Source organism: Malaclemys terrapin, chromosome 2 (genome assembly GCF_027887155.1).
Source record: "Malaclemys terrapin pileata isolate rMalTer1 chromosome 2, rMalTer1.hap1, whole genome shotgun sequence".
NCBI classification, from domain to species: Eukaryota; Metazoa; Chordata; order Testudines; family Emydidae; genus Malaclemys; species Malaclemys terrapin.
Genome location: NC_071506.1, coordinates 273510927 through 273531330, shown reverse-complemented (window position 1 = coordinate 273531330; position 20404 = coordinate 273510927). Strand labels below are relative to the sequence as shown.

At 41.7% G+C, this 20404-nt stretch overlaps 1 protein-coding gene across 2 annotated transcripts in view; it reads left to right on the top strand.

Moving 5' to 3' along the window:
- Window positions 1-18759, top strand: part of LOC128833204 (sodium channel protein type 5 subunit alpha-like) — an 81124-nt gene extending 62365 nt beyond the window's left edge. For both annotated transcript variants that reach the window (XM_054021229.1, XM_054021228.1), the window contains 6 exons: window positions 5652-5930; window positions 6690-6747; window positions 11738-11875; window positions 12537-12637; window positions 14220-14490; window positions 17175-18759. In XM_054021229.1, the coding sequence (XP_053877204.1) occupies window positions 5652-5930; window positions 6690-6747; window positions 11738-11875; window positions 12537-12637; window positions 14220-14490; window positions 17175-18382 (2055 nt within the window). In that variant the 3' untranslated portion in view covers window positions 18383-18759. The remainder of the gene's footprint in view (window positions 1-5651; window positions 5931-6689; window positions 6748-11737; window positions 11876-12536; window positions 12638-14219; window positions 14491-17174) is intronic.
- Window positions 18760-20404: the final 1645 nt, after the last annotated feature.

Below are 20404 nucleotides of genomic sequence, written 5' to 3'. Positions count from 1 at the left end.
GCTTGCTAATTCCCATTAGCAATGAATGAGGAGAGAAGCTGTACAACAGAATGAGAAATTTCTTACCTCATAACTTTCTTTCTGTTAACAGCTTCTCCCCAAATTCTGTTAAATGACCAGAATATAAATTGAAATCTTTCTCTGAAGGGAGATTTAGGCATATATTGTGTTAAGGCTAATTTCATACATTATATCAAGTCGTCTTGATCATGATGATGATCAATTCCTGGAGTATTTCCACAGCTGTGGAAGAACTCTTCTGATAGCCTGAGAGGAAGGCTTAGTCCTGGAGCCTCCAGCAACAACACTGGACTGCCTCCAAATTCCATGGGGGGCATTAAGTAAGCCATTAATAATGAATTTGGAGAGAAGCAGCTAATAGAAAGTTGTTTTTTTTTTTTTTTTTTTTTTTCCCAATCTCTGTCACAAATTCAGGTTCAATGTAGGTTTCTATGAATGAAAAGTTATTAAAATCTATTGGGTGTTCAAAGGCCCATGATATAAATTGGTTGCCTCACTCCAGTTTCTAAAGGATAACTATATACATTAAGAAAACAAAACACCACCAGCACATTTGGAATCCTTTCCTCAAAATTTGCCACAGGTTGGCTTTAGTTTAGACTAATCTTTAATGAAAACTGGATGATCCCTTCTGTTGCCACCCCCTGATAGCAATTGCTTTCCAAGGTTGAGACATATTAGTGGGGCACTGTGAGGAAATTTATGCTGCCATTAATGAATGTGTGTCCTGACCTTTTCGATAGCACTTAATTCACTAATTAATAATCATAATGAATAATGAAATTTTACCTTCACTCACAATATGGTATTGTACACATTAGTGACAGAAAAAGCCTCTGAGGATTCAGCTTACTTCCCAAATTCAGACTTTGCCCCTGCTTCTCATATGTTGACCTAACGAATACAATCCGTGCACTCGGCACATCTAGATTACATTGCTATAACTCTCACTACCTGAAGCTTGTGAAGGCCATACTACACTGACTTATAATAGCTCAGGATTTGGTTCTCCTCATGGCCTTCACAGTTATCTATTGCAAATATGTAAAGTCACTTTTCCATGCAGCCTTTGGAACCTGTAAACAAATATAAAAGAAACCGAGAAATACAATATTAGTAGCTTAGAAGAAAATGAAAATACTGTGCTCTGGCGGAGAATAAGAATAGGCATTTCCACAATCAGAGTCAAAACTAGATAAATTTTCATTTTGTGAATCAATATCACTTTATCTCAGACTCAGAATTTAAGAGAGAGAGTAAAGGCTTGTGTCGGCAAAGATCCTAATTTTGAATGCATGAAAGCATTGAGACGCAAACCCATTCAAATACTGACTCAAGTCAGTAGACAAGCTGTTAGATCATTATATATGAGTATTGATGTGAGTTATTGACACCTAGTAGTGGATTTGAAAGAAAAAGCTAGTAATGTAGTGGGGAAATAATTACTTTTTGTGATTTACAGTGGGTATAAATGCATTTTAAATGTCTTTTCTATTGTTTGATATACATTGTATTTTATGTGGTAAGAAGAATTTGAATCCTGGATAACTGGTCTAAATCTGCCCTCAAATAAAACTGTGCAACCCCTATTGAATTCCATGGGAGTTGCACAGATGTAGCTGAGGCAGATTTGTGACTAACATATCTACTGCTTTCCTCTATTCTGTTAAGCATTATCCCAAACTATCACCTATGTGGGAAACCCTGCATGGGGAATTTGCCACAGTTCCTCCTGTGGAAGAAGCAGGGATCAGTTTCAGATCTTGTAAGATCCAATAAAGGTAGTGTCTGTCCACAAGGGGGTCCTATGCCTCTAGATGGATTCTGAGGCTTCTTTCTTCCCATCCCAGCCCCTTGGCAGCACAGCATCAGTGGGAGAGGCTTTCACAAGATAAGGGGAAAGTAAGGAAAAATGTTGCAGAAGTGGCATTCCACATACTATTACATGTATATGGCAAGTAAGGTTTGTATAGTAAGCTGTACTCTGTCTATTACAAATCAGATGTAATATCCTTGTGCTCTATTGACCATAGAGAAAAATTGATATGAGGGATGGTCAACTATCTGAACTGTCTATGGAGAATATGAAGTAAGATGTTGCTCTCTTTGATCATAGGACTGGAAGAGACCTCAAGAGGTCTTCTAATCCAGTCCCCTGCACTCAAAGCAGGACCAAGCATTACCTAGACCATCCCTGACAGATGTCTGACCTGCTCTTAAAAATATCCAATGACAGAGATTCCACAACCACCCTCGACAATTTATTCCAGTGTTTAATCACTCTGATAGGAAATTTGTCCTAATGTCCAGCCTATACCGCCCTTGCTGCAATTTAAGCCTATAGTCTTTTTGTCCTATCCTCGGAGGTTACTGAGAACAATTTTTCTCCCTCTTGAAAACTGTTATGTCCCCCCTCAGACTTCTTCTCTAGACTGAAAACACTGGGTTTGTTTAATCTTCCCTCATAGGTCATGTTTTCCTAGACCTTTAATCATTTTTGTTGCTCTTCTCTGGAATTTATCCAATTTGTCGACATCTTTCCTGAAATGTGGTTCCCAGAACTGAGGCCTAATCTGCACAGAGTACAGTGGAAGAATTACTTCTTGTGTCTTGATTACAATACTCTTGCTAATACATCCCAGAATGATGTTTGCTTTTTTTGCAACAGTATTACAATTGTAACCCATTAAGACTCCCAGATCCCTTTTTGCAGTACTCCTTCCTAGGCAGTCTTTTCCCATTTTGCATATGTGCAATTGATTGTTTTTTCCTAAGTGGAGTACTTCACATTTGTCCTTATTGAATTTCATCCTATTTACTTCAGACCATTTTTCCAGGTTGTCCAGATCATTTTGAATTTTAATCCTATCCTCCAAAGTACTTGCAACCTCTCCCAGCTTGGTTTTGTCTGCAAACTTTGTGTACTCTCTGACATTATCTAAATAATTGATTAAGATATTGAACCGAACTGGATCCAGAACTGATCCCTGCGGGACCTCACTTAATATGCCCTTCCAGCTTGACACTGAGCCTCTGATAACTGGTTGGAACACTGTTCCCAGAGAGTAGTTATGCCCCCATCTTATAATAACTCCATCTAGGTTGTATTTCCCTGATGTATAAAGAGGAAGTGAATTGAAAGGTGATCTACAATTAGACTGTAGGCTACTTGTGGTTAATGGTTGGTTGGTTTATGGTGCTTTGTAGTAGGGTTACCATATTCTCTGCCTCCAAATGGAGGACACTCCACGGCCCCCGGCCCCGCCCAAACCCCGCCCCATCCCCAAAGTCTCCGCCCCCTCCCCTGCTTCCCGCGAACATTTGATTCGCGGGAAGCCTGAAGCAGGTAAGGGCGGTGTGGGGGGGAGGAGGCGCGGCCCCGGCCGACCACCCCCGGCCCGCCCAGCACTGCCGGCCCCCGGCGGCCCGGCGCACCCCCGGGCTCCCCGCGGGTCCGCCGGCCCGGCTGACCGGCTCCCCGCCGGCCCGGCTGACCGGCTCCCAGCCCGGACCCCGGCCCGGCCCCGCACCCCCGGCTCCCCGTCCGGCCCCGCGCCCGGCACTGCGCCCCTAGTTCCCGGCCTGGCACCATGCCCCCGGCCCCGCACCGCCGGCCCCGGCCGAGCACCACCCAGCCCTCCCGATTTTCCCGGACATGCCCGGCTTTTGGGGATTTCCCCCCGGACGGGGATTTGAGCCCCCAAAAGCCGGACATGTCCGGGAAAATCCGGACGTATGGTAACCCTACTTTGTAGCCCATACTGGAAATTATATGAAGTAGGACAAGTAGATGTAAGAGGGTTTCTGGGTGGGGATATAGGAGTAGAATTAAGACTGTAGAATCTTAACTACATATTTTGTCCCTGTTTTTATAATCGGTGTTCTAAAAATGTTGTTTTGAATTAAGATATTTATTTACAACTTTAACACAATCTTAAAGATTTTGTCTGGGAAATGCTTTAGTTTCTACATAAGCTATACAGAACTTAAAAATTCTCCCCCCCCCCCCCCCCAGGTCATTGGGGCATTTAACCACAGAAAGTGCAAACTTGAATAGTACAATATTTGTGGTTTCTTTCCATTTTTCCTGATGTGATGAAAGGTGTCTGAAACCTGTAAAGAAACAAATATAAGGAACTTGCCTGGGTTTGGAATTTATTATGAATCTTAAATGTGCTCACCCGAATATAGCGTAAGTTTCATACTACACCTGTAGTCAGTTTGACACTCCCCCTACTCCTCCCAAAGAAGTCCAGCCTCCCACTTTATCTTTAGATATTTCTTGGGTGTAACACCCAGTGGCCTGCATGACCCCTCTCTTGCAAAATGTCACCTATGGGAATCCAGCTGGCCCTATTGGCTGTGACCTGTGTGAAGGTAAATATCACCCATATCTATCTTGTTTGGGGTACAGGGTTCCACTCTGAAGTCCATGTCTGTCCTTTACTAGAGATCAAAATTGGGACCAGCAATGAGCAGAAGCCCATGTCCTAATCAGGATGTGACAGCTTTGCATTTATTGACTCTTGAGATCATTAGTAGAGATTACACTTTGAAGCACCTAGCCAGATGTAATAAGATCCACAGTGGAAGTTAAAATCTCCATTAAACATGAGTCAGAACATGTTATGGTGTTTTTATCTTTTTTATCATTTTCTTGTGTGAGTTCATTGGAGAGCATAGTAATTGTCTGGTTTCACCCACACAGTTGTTGTTGGGGCATTTCCATATTGAAGCAGGTTCTCTCGGGGATTTGGGTGGCCCATTCCATGATGCAATCTTCTCCTCTGCCACAATGATCAACACTCCCTGCCCCTCCCGCCCCCCATTCCCCTGCAACACACCTTTCAAGGTCCATGGGTCCTACCCAGGCCTGTCATAACATGTGGTGTACCTCACAAATACCCACATAGTTGATATTTGGACAATACCAGACAATTACTACACTCTCAAATGAACTCCTACAGGAAAATGATAAAAGACAAAAACCCTATCACCTGTGGGTGAACACTTTTCACAAAGTGATCACTTTATTTCTGACCTATCAGTCCTCATCCTCAAAGGAAATCTGCACAACACTTTCAAAAAAGAGATCTGGGAGCTTAAATTCATAACTTTGTTAGACATTTATAATCATGGACTGACTAGAGACACTGGATTTATGCTTATTACAACAATCTATAACCCACTAAGAACCCCCACCCTAGCTGCTTCCCCCCCACCTTCCTTTGTCCCCTGTGGATGGAGGGATGTTAATGGGTCACTTCACCTTGAATGGTCCACTGAAATATATGTTAATTACTTATGCTAAACACTCTGTTACACCTTGTATTTAGCTGTGACATTCTGAGTAGGTTTCCCAGACCTGAAGAAGAGCTCTGTATTGGCTCAAAAGCTTCTCTCTCTCTCACCAGCTGAAGTTGATTCAATAAAATATATTACCTTGTCTAATAAAACCTATTAGCTTGTCTCTTAATATCCTGGGACTGTAATGAATAAAACAACAATGCATACAAGGGATTGCTTAGATTTTTCAAAACAGTTGAATGTAGTGAATAGCTATTTAGGGCCATGCTCATGTCTATAATGCCTATAATAACTGTATGCTTTTCTTTCATTTCACTTTTAAGGTGGTTGTAAATGCATTGATAGGTGCCATCCCTTCCATCATGAACGTTCTGCTTGTCTGCCTTATTTTCTGGCTCATTTTTAGTATCATGGGAGTGAACCAATTGGCAGGACGATTTGGAAAATGCGTTAACATGACTGAAGAAAAATCAGTATTAAATAAAAGTATTAAGAACAAACAGAATTGCACAGCCTATAATGAGACACAAAAAATATATTGGACAAATGGTAAAGTCAACTTTGATAACGTTGGTTCTGGTTATCTGGCTCTTCTTCAGGTGGTAAGTTCTGTTTTGTTTTTTTTTGCTGGCTGGCACAATGGGGTGGTGTCATGGTGCTGATTTCTTACCCACCACTGTGCAAAGTGGTAATAGTGGCCCTACAGAGCCTTCTCTCCCCCTCCAGCCCATGTTCAGACTGGCAATATAGTTAGGCCATGTGGGGCCTCTTACTCTAGTGTACAGACATGTAGGGTCTAGGGGTGATCTACAAACTGATGATGTAGCTGTTTGAACATATGTTACTCTGATTTGCAGCTCCTGGGAAGATGGTACGTTTGTTTTAATTTCATGAAACTCAAGGCAAAACTCTCTCCCTGCCAGAAATGGGAAGGGGGAAGACAGCATTAGTGGGCTAGTTCCAATTCCCTGAATCTTGGGCTCAACCCCTACTCAATACAATTTAAACCTGTTGTCAGGCAGCTTTGGTCTGCCACTGAATTAAGGTCCTTAATGGGTCATATACAAGTGGAGGAGTGCTATGGCAGAATATCACTGCAGTCTGCATCCTCCCTCTCCTGACATGCCCTCTATGCAAGAAGATGGTGGGCTGCAGAGGCCTAGGGCCCATCTGTGTCATAGACATGTCATCAGGGAGATCCCCCCCCCCCCACACACACACCAGAAGTAAATCTACTGGGCATTTATGGACCGACTGTAGTCCCTTTGCACCAACTCAGTGCCACAAATATGTTGTAAACAGGCTAAAATATCTGTCCCTGAAAGTTGAATATGATTTTAATAATTTGTCTTTTATTCTAGGCGACATTTAAAGGTTGGATGGACATTATGTATGCAGCAGTAGATTCACCAGGGGTAGGTCACAAATATTAAATATTCTCCCTGGTGACCATCTCTCCAGGTTTTTAGTTGTTTCATCTTTTTCATACTTGTTAGTTTTAAGTGATACAATGTTATAAGTCTTTTCTGTTAACTGTTTTCTTGGTGTTGTCCACTTATGATAAGACTCCCTGATCTTTATTTCCAACATCTGATATGCACATTTCACTTGCAATACCATAATTATAGTTAACTGGTACAGTGAATGTTTTAGAGGGAAGCTGCTTTGTCAAATTCAAAGCCTACGAAATTATAACTAGGAGCAATTCAGGGTTGAACTAAAGTGGATGACAACCATTTGAAATAAATTGTCAAATATTATTTTATTTAATATTTATATTTCTGTAACATCCAGAGGCCCGAATCAGGGCTCTATTGTATTAGGTGCTATATGAACATAGAAGTCTTGTGTACACAGAGAGTGGGAGGGCAGTTCATGCACAATGAATTTTTGTACACTGAGTGGTGCATATTATATAGTACACACTGGCATACAGACTGTAAATATTGCTTTCTGATTCAACATGTATCCGTGTGTGAATAGCTGGGACTTTCTGTGGAGTAAGCGGTCAGCATTCGGAGTGGGTATCCAATGGTGCTTTGCTTCACTGCTGGGCTCTATACATTCTGGGGCTTTTCTAGCAGAAGTCAGTCAGAAGTGACTGGAATTCTGGTACTTGGGGTAGGGTTGCCAAATTTCTATTTGCAGAAAACCGAATATCTTTGCCCCTCCTCTCCCCCAAGGTCATGCCCCTGCCATGCCCCCCGCTCACTCCATTCCCCCTCCCTCTGTTGTTTGCTCTCCCCCCCGCCTTAATTACTCATTTTCACTGGGCGGGGGTAGGAGGTTGGGGTGCAGGCTCTGAGATGAAACCGGGGATGAAGGGTTTGGGGTGCAGGAGGGGGCTCTGGGGTGGGGCAGGAGATTCGGGTGTGGTAGGGGGTATAGGCTCTGAGCTGGGGTGCAGGCTCTGGGGTAGGGTCAGAAATGATGGGTTCAGGGTATGGGAGGGGGCTCCGGACTGGGTCAGGGGGTGGGGATGTGGGAGGAAGTTTGGGTGCGGGATACATGCACTCAGACATTAGTCCTCTCTAAGGCCTTGGCTACACTTGCAGATGTATAGCGTTGTGAGTTAAACCTGACTTCTTGCAGCTGAGTAGGGAAATCACTGCAGTCTGTCCACACTGACAGCTGCCCAGTGCACTGTCGTGGCCACATTTGCTGCAATTGCAGTGCCATTGTGAGCGTTGCATTATGGGCAGCTATCCCACAGAACACCTTTTCCCATTCTGGCGCCGTGGGTTGTGGGAATGGGGCGTGGGTGTGGGGGATTCTGGGTCCTGTTCCAATGCCCCGGGATGCATCACTTCGCATCCCAGAAAGTGGGTTGGAGGTGACAGTGGGGCACAACGGAAAGAGTTTTGGGACAAGGGCTGTAGGGGGGGATGGTGTTTGGGTTTCCGGTACTGATCCTCTTTCTGCATGGCTACCAGCTCCTGGATAATGTCTGCTTGGCACTCCAGGATGCTTATGAGCCTATCAGTGCTTTGCTGTCGGTGCGCGGTGCTTTGCCGCTGGTGCGCTGCATTTTCCTGGCGGATCCTGCTTTCTCTCTCCCTCCAGTTCTGTGCTTTCTCATTCTCTTTAATAGATTGCCGCATGTCTTCTTTACTTTTTTGCGGTCTCTTCCTGAGTCTTTGCAGTCTCTGAGCAGGCGATAAGAGGGACGGCTGAGGTCTCAAGGTTGATGCAGCTGTATAGGCAAAATGCAACATTTAACAGAGGCAGCATTGTTTATACCAGACAGAGTAATGATTCCCCCCCCGCACTTAAGGAGTAGAAAACACACAGGGTCTACACAATAGCATAATTTTCCCGACCGAAACAGAGTGCACACATCCCATGGGAGCCTCAAAATGGTGAGTAAGGGGGACTGATTGTTTCAGGGCTGCACTGTCCTCTGGGTTTCTGTGCCTCGGGGAGAGCCAACAGCTTCAGGGGGCACCTACACTGAACACTGTCCCAACATTTTCCACAGGAGTTCGTCCTGGACGATATCTCGCTGCTGAGGGTGACCTGGGAGGGTCTTCTACTGCAATGCGACTTCCGCCCTGGCCCATATGCAGCTTGCCTGTGTGCAGCAATGGTCCCCTCGTGGCACAGTGGTGTGGACACGTTAGCCTGGCTGGGACAAGGACCACGGTGGCTCTCCAGATAAACCTGCGCAAGCACATTGCACACGTTCTGGATGAGACATTCGAGGAGATTATCGAGGCCGATTACCGCGATGTGATAAACCACATCAATGCACTATTCTGCATCTAGGCATGCATGCCTAACCCTCCTCTCCCAAAGAGCCTGCACCGAAAAAATTCCTTCCCTGTAAATGGTTTTTTTTTCAGGAACCTGCTCTTCTGTTTGTCCTCCACCAAGTACTGGCCACTGCGACTGGCTACCTTCCTCCTGGCTCGAGAAGAGCTCCTGGCTGCATGGCTCCAGGGATTCCGGGGTGTCTCCATCTGGCCCACCACCATCACTCCCATTTTCCTCCTCCTCTTCCTCCTCCTCCTCCTCCCACCCCCCACCGGCTCTGAAGTGTCCATGGTGGTGCTCGGAGTGGAGGTGGGGTAAACCCCAAGTATCGCATCCAGCTCTTTGTAGAATTGGCAGGTCTCAGGGGGAGCACCCGAGCGGCCGTTTGCGTCGCGGGCTTTGCAGTAGGCACTCCGCAGCTCCTTCACTTTAATCCTGCACTGCAGGGCGTCCCGGTCATGGCCCCTTTCCATCATGTCCTCTGATACTTTCCCGAAGGTATCGTAATTCCTACAGCTGAAGCGCAGCTGGGACTGTACAGTTTCCTCCCCCCAAACACTGAGGTCCAGCAACTCGCCATTGCTCCATGCTGGGGTTCGTGTGGCGCGTGGAGGCATGGTCACCGGGAAAGATTCGCTGATAGCGCTCCACACCACGCCAGGCTGAGCAAACAGGAAGGGGATTTTTAAAATTCCCGGGGAATGTAAAGGATGGGTCACATGGTTGGTTACCTGAGGCCAGGGCGGTAGAGTTTGAACTGATGACCAGAGTGGCTAGAACAGGCATTGTGGGATACTGCCAAATAATTCTGGAGGCCATTCACAGTGCATTGGGCGGCCACACTGGCGCCGCAGCGCTGCAGCGAGAGGAATAGCAAGTATTGCACTGCCGGAGAGGTGGAGTACATGCAGCGCTACAACCACGGAGATACAGCGCTGCAAATGCCTTGCCAGTGTGGATGGGGAGTGAGTTACAGCGCTGGGGGAGCCTTTACAGCACTGTAACTCACAAGTGTAGCCAAGGCCTAAGTCAATTCGCAATGAACTTAATATACTTTCAAAATGGATTATAGAATACATATCAACTGGCCAGATAGTACACATTAAGATTTTCATCATATTGACACAGGTGGTTAATGAGAAATATTCTTTTGCTTATTCCACACTGTATCATTTGTGTGTACGGAAACATCTAGGCCAAGATTTTCAAAAGCAGGAGAATTTGAAGTTAGGCTCCTCATTAAGTGGCCTGATTTTCAAGTATTGAGTACTCAACAGATCCTACTGACCTCAGTGAAAACTGTTGATTAACATAAGAACATAAGAATGGCTGTACTGGGTCAAACCAAAGGTCCATCCAGCCCAGTATCCTGTCTACCGACAGGGGCCAATGCCAGGTGCCCCAGAGGGAGTGAACCTAACAGATAATGATCTAACAGGTAAGTGGTCTCTGTCCTGCCGTCCATCACCACCCTCTGACAAACAGAGGCTAGGGACACCATTCCTTACCCATCCTGGCTAATAGCCATTAATGGACTTAACCTCCATGAATTTATCCAGTTCTCTTTTAAACCCTGTTATAGTCCTAGCCTTCACAACCTCATCAGGCAAGGAGTTCCACAAGTTGACTGTGCGCTGTGTGAAGAACTACTTCCTTTTATTTGTTTTAAACCTGCTGCCCACCTTTGAAAATCATGCCAAGAAAGTCTGATTCAATTCTCACTGTACTCAGTAATGACTCCATTGACCTCAATGAGAGTGGATTCAGGCATATATTTAGTTACGATGGATAATATTTTAAACAAATGCATAAAAAGAGAAACATTATCTTGTGTCCTTGTGTGAATACTGAAGTACAAAAAACCCTAAATTCAATCTTCTAATTTCTTAGTCTTCAATTAGTGGAATGGGAGATTTTGCCCTACAGGTTTCTGAGCATAATTTTAATCAATATCAATGCCAATTACAGGAATCTGTTCTGCACAGAATAATCTTAACAAAGATTGCAAAGGAAATCAAAACAACAAATAGTTATACTAGACCTTGAGCCTAATTCTCTGCCCAATTACTTCAATGGAAACATGCCAACAGAGAATTTGGCATATTTTCAGAAGGTATTTTCAGCTTATCCGGAAGGATAATCAAGTTCTAGGCAAAACATTGTTCCTTGTTAAATTGTCATCCACATTGTCTGTGGCCTCCTTGGATTTAACTTTAATCACACTACAAATTTAGTCTCTGCTTCCCTTTCTCCCCCACCACCACAGAAATGCAAGACCTATGGCTTGTCTACAGTGAGTTAGTGCACAGCAAGCCAGGGTGTGAAACTAGAGTGTAGCAGCTTACTGCACATAGTTCACCATGTGTTCACTGCTACAGCAGAGTGAAAGTCCCAGTGTGTGGCTTAGCTGCGGCAAGCAGGTGCACTGTAGATTCCCACCCTAGTTTGCTGTGTACTAACTCCTGGGTAGATAATCCCTTATTTTTGTGCATTACAGACAGGTTTTTTTTTCTGCATTTCTAGTGATGAAGCAAGTTGGATATCCTGCAAGGATCTCTGTGCGGGAGGACCCCTGCACCTATACAGAACTCATTTCAGGACCAGGGCCATACTATTCTCAGTCATTTTTCATCTTGGTTATCATTTTTGCAGAAAGAAAAACAGCCAAAGGAGGAATATAATCTGTACATGTACCTCTATTTTGTGGTTTTCATAATCTTTGGATCTTTCTTCACACTAAATCTCTTTGTCGGTGTCATTATTGACAATTTTAACCAACAAAAGAAAAAGATAAGTATACTGGATATGTTCCCAGGCCCGATATATTCCTTGTGTGGTCTTCAAACTAGAGCATGCCAGCAGTACATGGAAGTTCTGAAATATCTATATACATTTATTACATGAAGCAGCATCAGTACTGAATTTAATAGAGGCAGCATTACAAGTGAAATGCTTCCCCTTCTCCATACCATTCCCCTCTATCCTAGCCATGTAACTCTTGGCTATTGGGCCTGCGCTGATTCATAAGAGTCTATGAAGCCAGCTACATGGTTCCATGAATACTACTTCCCCTGCACTGGAGCTGAGCACTGTGGGACAGGGTCTGAGAGCAGCTCTGGGGTTGGGCAGTGGGCCTTAGATGGAGGAAGCAGCAAGATGAGTTGGAGGGGCAGGGAGAAAGTTGCTCCTTCCCTCAGATGCCTGGGCTCTTAGCAACCTAAACGTTTATTTGCTTTCTGAGCCACTAGAGTGTCACCACAGAACTGCTGCTCTGGGAGATCTTGTTAACTTGCTGCACTGTTTTGGGCCTAATAAGGTACTGGGAAAAGGGTTAGCAAGAGATGAAAGGATAGAAGAAAAAGAGAAATGTTGGATTCCAATAATTTAGATGCTTGCATGGCAGTAATGTTTCTTTCTCATCAAAAATAACAGTAGCATTGTCTCCATATACTTAGGTGGACAAGACATCTTTATGACAGAAGAACAGAGAAAATATTATAATGCAATGAAAAAACTGGGATCCAAGAAACCCCAAAAACCTATCCCAAGGCCATTGGTGAGACCATCTGAGTTCTTCCAACTAAAATATCTCTAATCAGTGAAAATCCATAGTAAAATTCACTTAATCCACTGAAAAAAAACCTACTATATATATACAATATACCTGTTTCTTTCCATTAGTGTACAGTGTTCATAGTCTTAACTCTGCACCAAGAAATTGTCATTGATTATAAAGGTTATACAGACTAAATGTTTATGAAGGTCAATGCAGAAATACTGTTTTGTATATTTATCCTGAAACAGAGTATCCTTCAGGATTTGTATACTCTGATATAAATATATAATCTACCTATTATGAAATTAAATAACATTGTAACAGATAAAGATTGGAGCTATCCACTAGTGAGTATATACATTTATTTTACATGGTTACTAGGGATGATTGGGGAGCTGTGGGAAATAGGAGATGTGATTTCTTGATTTTAGTAAGGCTTTTGATACAGTCCCACATGACGTTCTAATAAGCAAACTTGGGAAATGTGGAATTACTATAAAGTGGGTGCAAAACTGGTTGAAAAACCATACCCCAAGAGTGGTTATCAATGGTTCCCTGTCAAATTTGATGTATCTGGTGGGATCCCAGAAGGATCTGTCCTGTGTCTGGTACTAGTCAACATTTTCATTAATGACTTGAATAATGGAGTGGAGAGCACTTATAAAATTTGCAGATGATAACAATCTGGGTGGGATTGCAAGTACTTTGGCGGACAGGAATAAAATTCAAAAATACCTTAATAAATTAGACAAGTGTTCTGAAATCAAAACAGTGAAATTCAGTAAGTAAAAGTGCGAAGTACTACACCTAGGAAAGAAAAATGAAATGCACAAATACAAAATGGGGAATAACTGGCTAGGCAGTAGAGCTGCAGAAAAAGGTCTGGGGATGACAATGGATCACAAATTGAATATGAACCAATAGTGTGATGCTGTTTGTGAAAAAGGATAATATGTGGATTATATTGTTTTGTTTTGCTTTGCTTGGCACTTGTGAGGCCTCAGCTGAAGTGTTGTGTCCAGGTATGGATGCCATACTTTAAGAAAGATGTGGACAAACTGGAGTCTGGAGGAGAGCAACAAAAATGATTAAAGGTTTCAAAAACTGACCTATGGGGAAAGGTTAAAAAAACTGGGCATGTTTAGTCTTGAGAAAAGAGTGAGGTGGGACCTGATAACAGTTTTCCAATATGGTAAGGGCTCTTATAAACAGGACTGTGATCAAATGTTCTCAATGTCCACAGTAGGCAGACAAGAAATAAACAACTTAATATGAAGCAAGGGAGATTTAGGTGCAATATTAGAAAAAACTTTCTAACTATCAGTCTAGTTAAGTTTTGGAATATGTTACCAAGGGAGGTTGTGGAATCCCTGTCACTGGAGATTTTTAATAACAGGTTAGACAAACACCTTTTCAGGGATGGTCTAGGTATACTTAGTCCTGCCTCAGTGCAGGGGGATGGACTGGATGACTTCTTGAGGTCCCTTCCAGCCCTACATTTCTATTATTCTATGCATGCCTACATTCTCATAATGAATACTAAATACTCTTTTTTTTTTTTTTTTTTTTTTTAATCCTACAGAACAAATACCAAGGGTTTTTATTTGACATCGTAACAAGCCAAGCCTTTGATGTTATCATCATGATTCTCATCTGCCTTAACATGATCAGTATGATGATAGAAACTGATGATCAAAGTCCAGAGAAGACTTACATTCTTAACAAAATCAACATACTCTTTGTTGTCATCTTTACTGTAGAATGCATCATGAAATTATTGGCTCTAAGACACTACTACTTCGCCAATGGCTGGAACATTTTTGATTTAAGTGTTGTCATCGTGTCCATTGTTGGTAGGTAAAAATACACAAACATTTTCTTCAGTATCCCAAATTTAGTTTTCATAAAATAAAGTGAGTTGCAATTGGCTACTTGGCCACAAACTGTTGCTGAAATGGGACCCAGGATGTTAGAAACAAAGTGTTGGGGAAAGTAGTCAAAACAGATTTTTTTTTAAAAAGAGAGAAAGAAAAGAAAGGTGAGAAGAATAAATACCAACACATATATTCAAAGTAGCACAGAACAGGAATTTATAAACTTTTCCTATTGTTTTATCTTATCTTTTAAAAGGAACTACTTTTTATAGTGGAAGGATACATTGTATATAATCTCTAATAGTGTGTTTTCTCTTACTGTTTGAAAAGTTGTAAATGTACTGCACCAGGTTATAATAAGTATTATACTTTGGTCTCATAACACTGAAAAGAGAATTCAGATGATAAAATTAATAATTTTCTGTGTTAATTAGGGGTTATTTTAGGGATGTGAAACATTTTAATTTTTACTAAAATTCAGATTTTTTTTTCAGACTTCAGTGATTGTATAATCTTTTATCATATGATATCATGACCTGTAATTTTGGTTCATGAAGAAATATTTTGCCAATTTTTAAAGCATATACAATACATTCACATTGTAAAGGAGACTCAGTTTCAAAAATTGAAATTAAAATATAGCAACTTTAATTGATAAATCCTGAATAACAATAGATATGGGAATATCCAAAATACAAATATTTGTATATGTCATACAATTTTCCAACAGTTCTTGTGAACAAGCACATTATCTTTGACAGAAAGAAGAACAGGAGTACTTGTGGCACCTTAGAGACTAACAAATTTATTAGAGACTAACAAATTTATTAGAGCATAAGCTTTCGTGGACTACAGCCCACTTCTTCGGATGCATATATAGAAGTGGGCTGTAGTCCACGAAAGCTTATGCTCTAATAAATGTGTTAGTCTCTAAGGTGCCACAAGTACTCCTGTTCTTCTTTTTGCGGATACAGACTAACACGGCTGTTACTCTGAAACCTGTCATTATCTTTGACAATTCTCTTGTTAGAGCAATCTTTTTATATGGAAAAATCCTCATGTCGTCCTCATCAAACTCATTGATTTTGTCCTCATGCCTGTAGTATATTGTTATTAGTGTGTCATTTTATTTGACAGTCTAATTTAGACTAAAGTTATCTTGATTCTCCTCTCACACTGGTGGAAATCAGGAGTCACTCAACTGAAGTCAATGGATTAATACTAGAGCAGTGGTGGGCAACCTGCGGCCCGCGGAGCGCACATGGACCATCAGGGTAAGCCACTGGCGAGCCGCCAGACCATTTGTTTACACTTGCACGGTCGCCCGCAGCTCCCAGTGGCTGCGGTTCGCCATTCCTGGCTAATGGGATCTGTAGGCAGCTGTGCAAATGTAAACAAATGGTCTGGTGGCCCGCCAGTGGATTACCCTGATGGGCCGCACGTGCTCCGAGGGCCACAGGTTGCCCATCACTGTACTAGAGTAACAGAGAGGAGAATCAGGCCCATATATGTTGAGTTTAGTTTGAAGGGAGTTTAATGCAGAAATGGAGTGAAGAGCTGGAATAAAATTTCTGTTCTGCTAATTTAACTACTTCTAAAGCAAATACTATCAAAAGTGATAGCAGAAGGTATATAGGGAAGGAAAATATCTGCTCTCCTCATAATTAGCCCCATTTAGTGTGGCAGTATGAGTATTGAGAGAAATGTATCCAAACCTCTTCCTGATTCCACTTTGACAGTGGTGAAAAACAGGGAGCAAAGAAGTGGGTCCCCATAAAGATTAGAGATTTAAGGAAAAACCTCCCTTAAAAGAGAAGTATTTCTCTATAGTGCTCCTTACCACAAGCTGTTCCTAGAAAATAGCAAAAATAAATAGACCTAAAGGGAGAGCAAGAGTGAAAAATTAGCAGGGGGGTGTAAAAAAGTATAAAAATTTACATCAAGCCTTGATCAGCTGATGTCTGGAAGATTACCTTTTTTTCTGTTGTCATATGAGTCTAGTTGGGGCTGCAATGGGACACTTTGGGAAGCCCTGAATGAATTTAGTCTTTCCTTGTGTAACACCACCTCTGGACTGGTCATCTGTAGTGACTGAACCTTGGACCCCTGGATCATGCCACTAGAAAGGGACCAAAAGCCTCATTGTTAGCATGGATTACACTGTTGTTTACTCTCTTTTTCTCTGTCTGGTTTATTTGGCCCTCATCACCACAGTATCTAAGACCCGAAATGCCTATGACTCTGGTGTCATGTTTTGTTTTTTTTATATGAGCTTTGTTTTTTCAACATTTAGAGCCAAATGTTAAAATACACTTACATAACCTGCCCCTACAAAAAATACACATGTACCAGTGGTTGTTGAAAATGCTGCACATAAAACACCTACTTGTATGTTTTCCATGTGCAATAGTTTATATACAGATTTTAGGGGTGCAACACACAGTACTCCAATGTTTGAAAAATATTGTCCATCGGGGTCCGTTATTGTTTTAATTTAAAAATTTTTACAGATAAGCCATTTAACTTTTTTTAAATGTGTACCTTTTCTTTTAAGAATCAAGATCCATCAGTGCTAGCACATTTTTACTGATACTATTATTTCTTTCGGTTAATAATTAGCAAAAATTAGAAATTCTAACTGATTATTCATTTCTGTTTTTTAGGCAGTGTGCTCTCTAACATTGTTAAAGTATTAGAATATCTTTTCCCACCTACACTCTTCAGAGTCATTCGCTTGGCTCGAATTGGACGAATACTAAGACTCATCCGAGCTGCAAAAGGAATTAGAACTCTCCTTTTTGCCTTAATGATGTCCCTTCCTGCTCTGTTCAACATTGGCCTCTTACTTTTTCTGGTCATGTTTATTTATGCCATTTTTGGCATGGCTAACTTTGCTTATGTTAAGTGGGAGAGTGGGATTGATGACATGTTCAACTTCCAAACGTTTGCTAACAGCATGCTCTGTCTCTTCCAAATCACAACATCTGCTGGCTGGGATGGTCTTCTCAGTCCTATTTTAAACACTGGACCTCCATTTTGTGATCCAAAGACAAAAGAAGTTGTGGGAGAATGTGGTAAACCTGTTGTGGGTATTATTTTCTTTGTAAGTTACATCATTATATCATTTCTCATTGTTGTAAACATGTATATAGCTGTTATTTTAGAGAACTTCAATGTTGCCACTGAGGAAAGTACAGATCCTCTAGGTGAAGATGACTTTGATATGTTTTATGAAGTCTGGGAGAAATTTGATCCTGAGGCAACTCAGTTTATTGGGTATTCGGCACTTTCAGACTTTGCAGATGCTTTGGCAGAACCTTTACGTGTAGCCAAACCAAACAAAATTGAGCTCATAGCAATGGATCTTCCCTTGGTCAGTGGAGATAGGATCCACTGCTTGGATATTTTGTTTGCTTTCACTAAACGGGTGCTAGGAGAATCTGGGGAGATGGATACTCTAAAAGTACAGATGGAGGAAAAGTTTATGGCTGCTAATCCATCCAAGCTTTCTTATGAACCAATCACAACCACAATCAGACACAAACAAGAGGAAGTTTCTGCCATTATTATCCAGAGGGTTTACAGGAGTCATTTGATGCAACGTTCCATGAAGCAGGCCTCTTTTTTATACTGTCATAGAACCTGTGATGGTGACATCCTTGAAGATGCTCCAGAGAAAGTGAATGAAAATTATGGTAGAAATTTAGACAAGTCAGAAACTGTGTCCTCAACATCTTTCCCTCCATCCTATGACAGTGTCACTGGGACCACTAATGAGCACCTTGAGGTAAAGATGGCAGACTCTCCGCAAAGTGTTGAACCTACCAATCGTCCACTATCTGCAGAGAGAGAAGAGGAATCCATTGTTTAAATTTTTAAGAATGCTTTAAAATATTGTTCCCAGCATGTAATGATGTAAATATACAGCAATTGAAGCAGCCTTCTTATTAAACATTAGTTGCAAAAGAAACAGTGGTGTTTTTACCCTTAACTGCAGAAGTTGGTAAGGTATTTTGACCCTGCTACATTCAACTTTGCTTAATGTTTATATTTATATATGAACAGGAATAATTTGTGTATGGTTACAGCCGTTATATCAGTGGCAGTACCAAGTTAAGGCAGAATCCTGAGTATGTGGTTACTGTGGCCCAGACATAGTGTTGATAGAGCAGTATTCCACTTACTTCTGCTAACCAGACGTTTACTTCTTTAGATTGGTTTGCTTTGTTGGGGAGCAAGTTCAAGGAAGATAAATTTCATGGTGTCTGGAAATAAATATCTGCCTGGGGTAAAGGGTGGGCTGGGAGAAAGTTAAAAGTTTGGGGGTTTTGGAAGTAGGGAGGGGGTTGAAATGTAGTCTTAATTCATTCCTAATTAACATTTTGATTATAAACCCAGTAGATTTATGACTCACAATCTGTTCAATCCTGTGTTTCACATATCACAAGCATAATCATTGCATGACTCATGGATATGACACAGTGTACTGGAACTCCTCCAATACGATGAATTTAAACAGAATAGCCATGGTGTGTATACTATTGTAGTCATGTTACTGCAGTATAATGAAATAATAAATATAACATTTAACATTCCGAAACAGTAATGAACTGAGTAAGAACTTCCTTTTGTTTTTAAACAAACCTGAATCTTTTCCCTTTGTAGTTATGGCATTGGCCTTGTTATGTTCACCATGTTTTCTTTCTTAAGGTCTTTGCTACTCTTGTTGGCATCATGCTCTCACAAAAATCCCACAAAGGCCTCTACTCCTGGACCTGGGTTCAGTCTCTTTTCCCATGCATGTAAATATTATTGGATATATATATATATGTGTGTTCAAACTCTCAGTATGAACCATTTCATTTTTCAGTGGCTGATTTGTCTTCCTTTGGGTCATATTTTCAGGTAGTCATAGCCACAACATTGCCAAGCCCCTTATTTCCCCTCCATTTGTTTAAATATCACTCATTTTTATATGAAGGTCAGTTTTCAAGATAAGATTTTTTTAAAAGTTGCAAGATTTATGCGATTATCAAGGGTGGTTGGTCCATGGGAGACACAGCTTTCTTTTCTTCACCACAGTTATTTCAGACTGAGAGGAAGCTTGGCCTTATGGCTGAAGCACTAGACTAGGACTCTAATCTGGGTTTTCTTGCTTGGCTACAGACTTCCCACATGACCACATGCAAGTCACCTCTGATTGCAGTGTAGACATACCCTTAATCTCTCTTTCACTCAGTGCCCCACCTAGGAAATGGGAATAATAATTATTATTCCTTTCTCCTCCTCCCTCACTTTTGTCTGTCTCTCTATTTAGATGGTGAACTCTCTGGCCAGGGACTGTCTTACTATGCATATCTATAGTGTCTTGCACAATGGGGCTGCGATCTGAGCTGGAGCTTCTAGGTACTAGTTGAGTACAAGAAATAATAATTATAATGCCTTTTAACTTTCTTTCTCTGTGTTGTTTCCCCTGCTTCCCCTAATCCACAGGGTCTCTCACTATGGAGTTTTGGGCCCATACTATTATTTTCTTCCTATAATTTGAAGCTAGACACAATGGACAATATCCTTTGTTGGTATCAATCAGCATAGTGTCATTGATGTCAGTGACGCTGCACCATGGAAATCAATTAAGCTATGCTGATTTGCACCAGCTGAAGATCTGGAGAAATGACTAAAATACTTCCTTTTGATGTAGTTTTTGTTATTACACAATTTTAAAAAATCCTATTTGCGGCCCAGCAAAAACCAGGTGGTGACACAAAATGAATTGCACTTGCCCATTTGTTGGGAATCATTCTGCTAGGCTATTCAACAGTAAACACGATGCATCTCCATCCATGGATAAAGCCTAATTCTATAGATTTAAAATCTTACTCATATTAGGGTG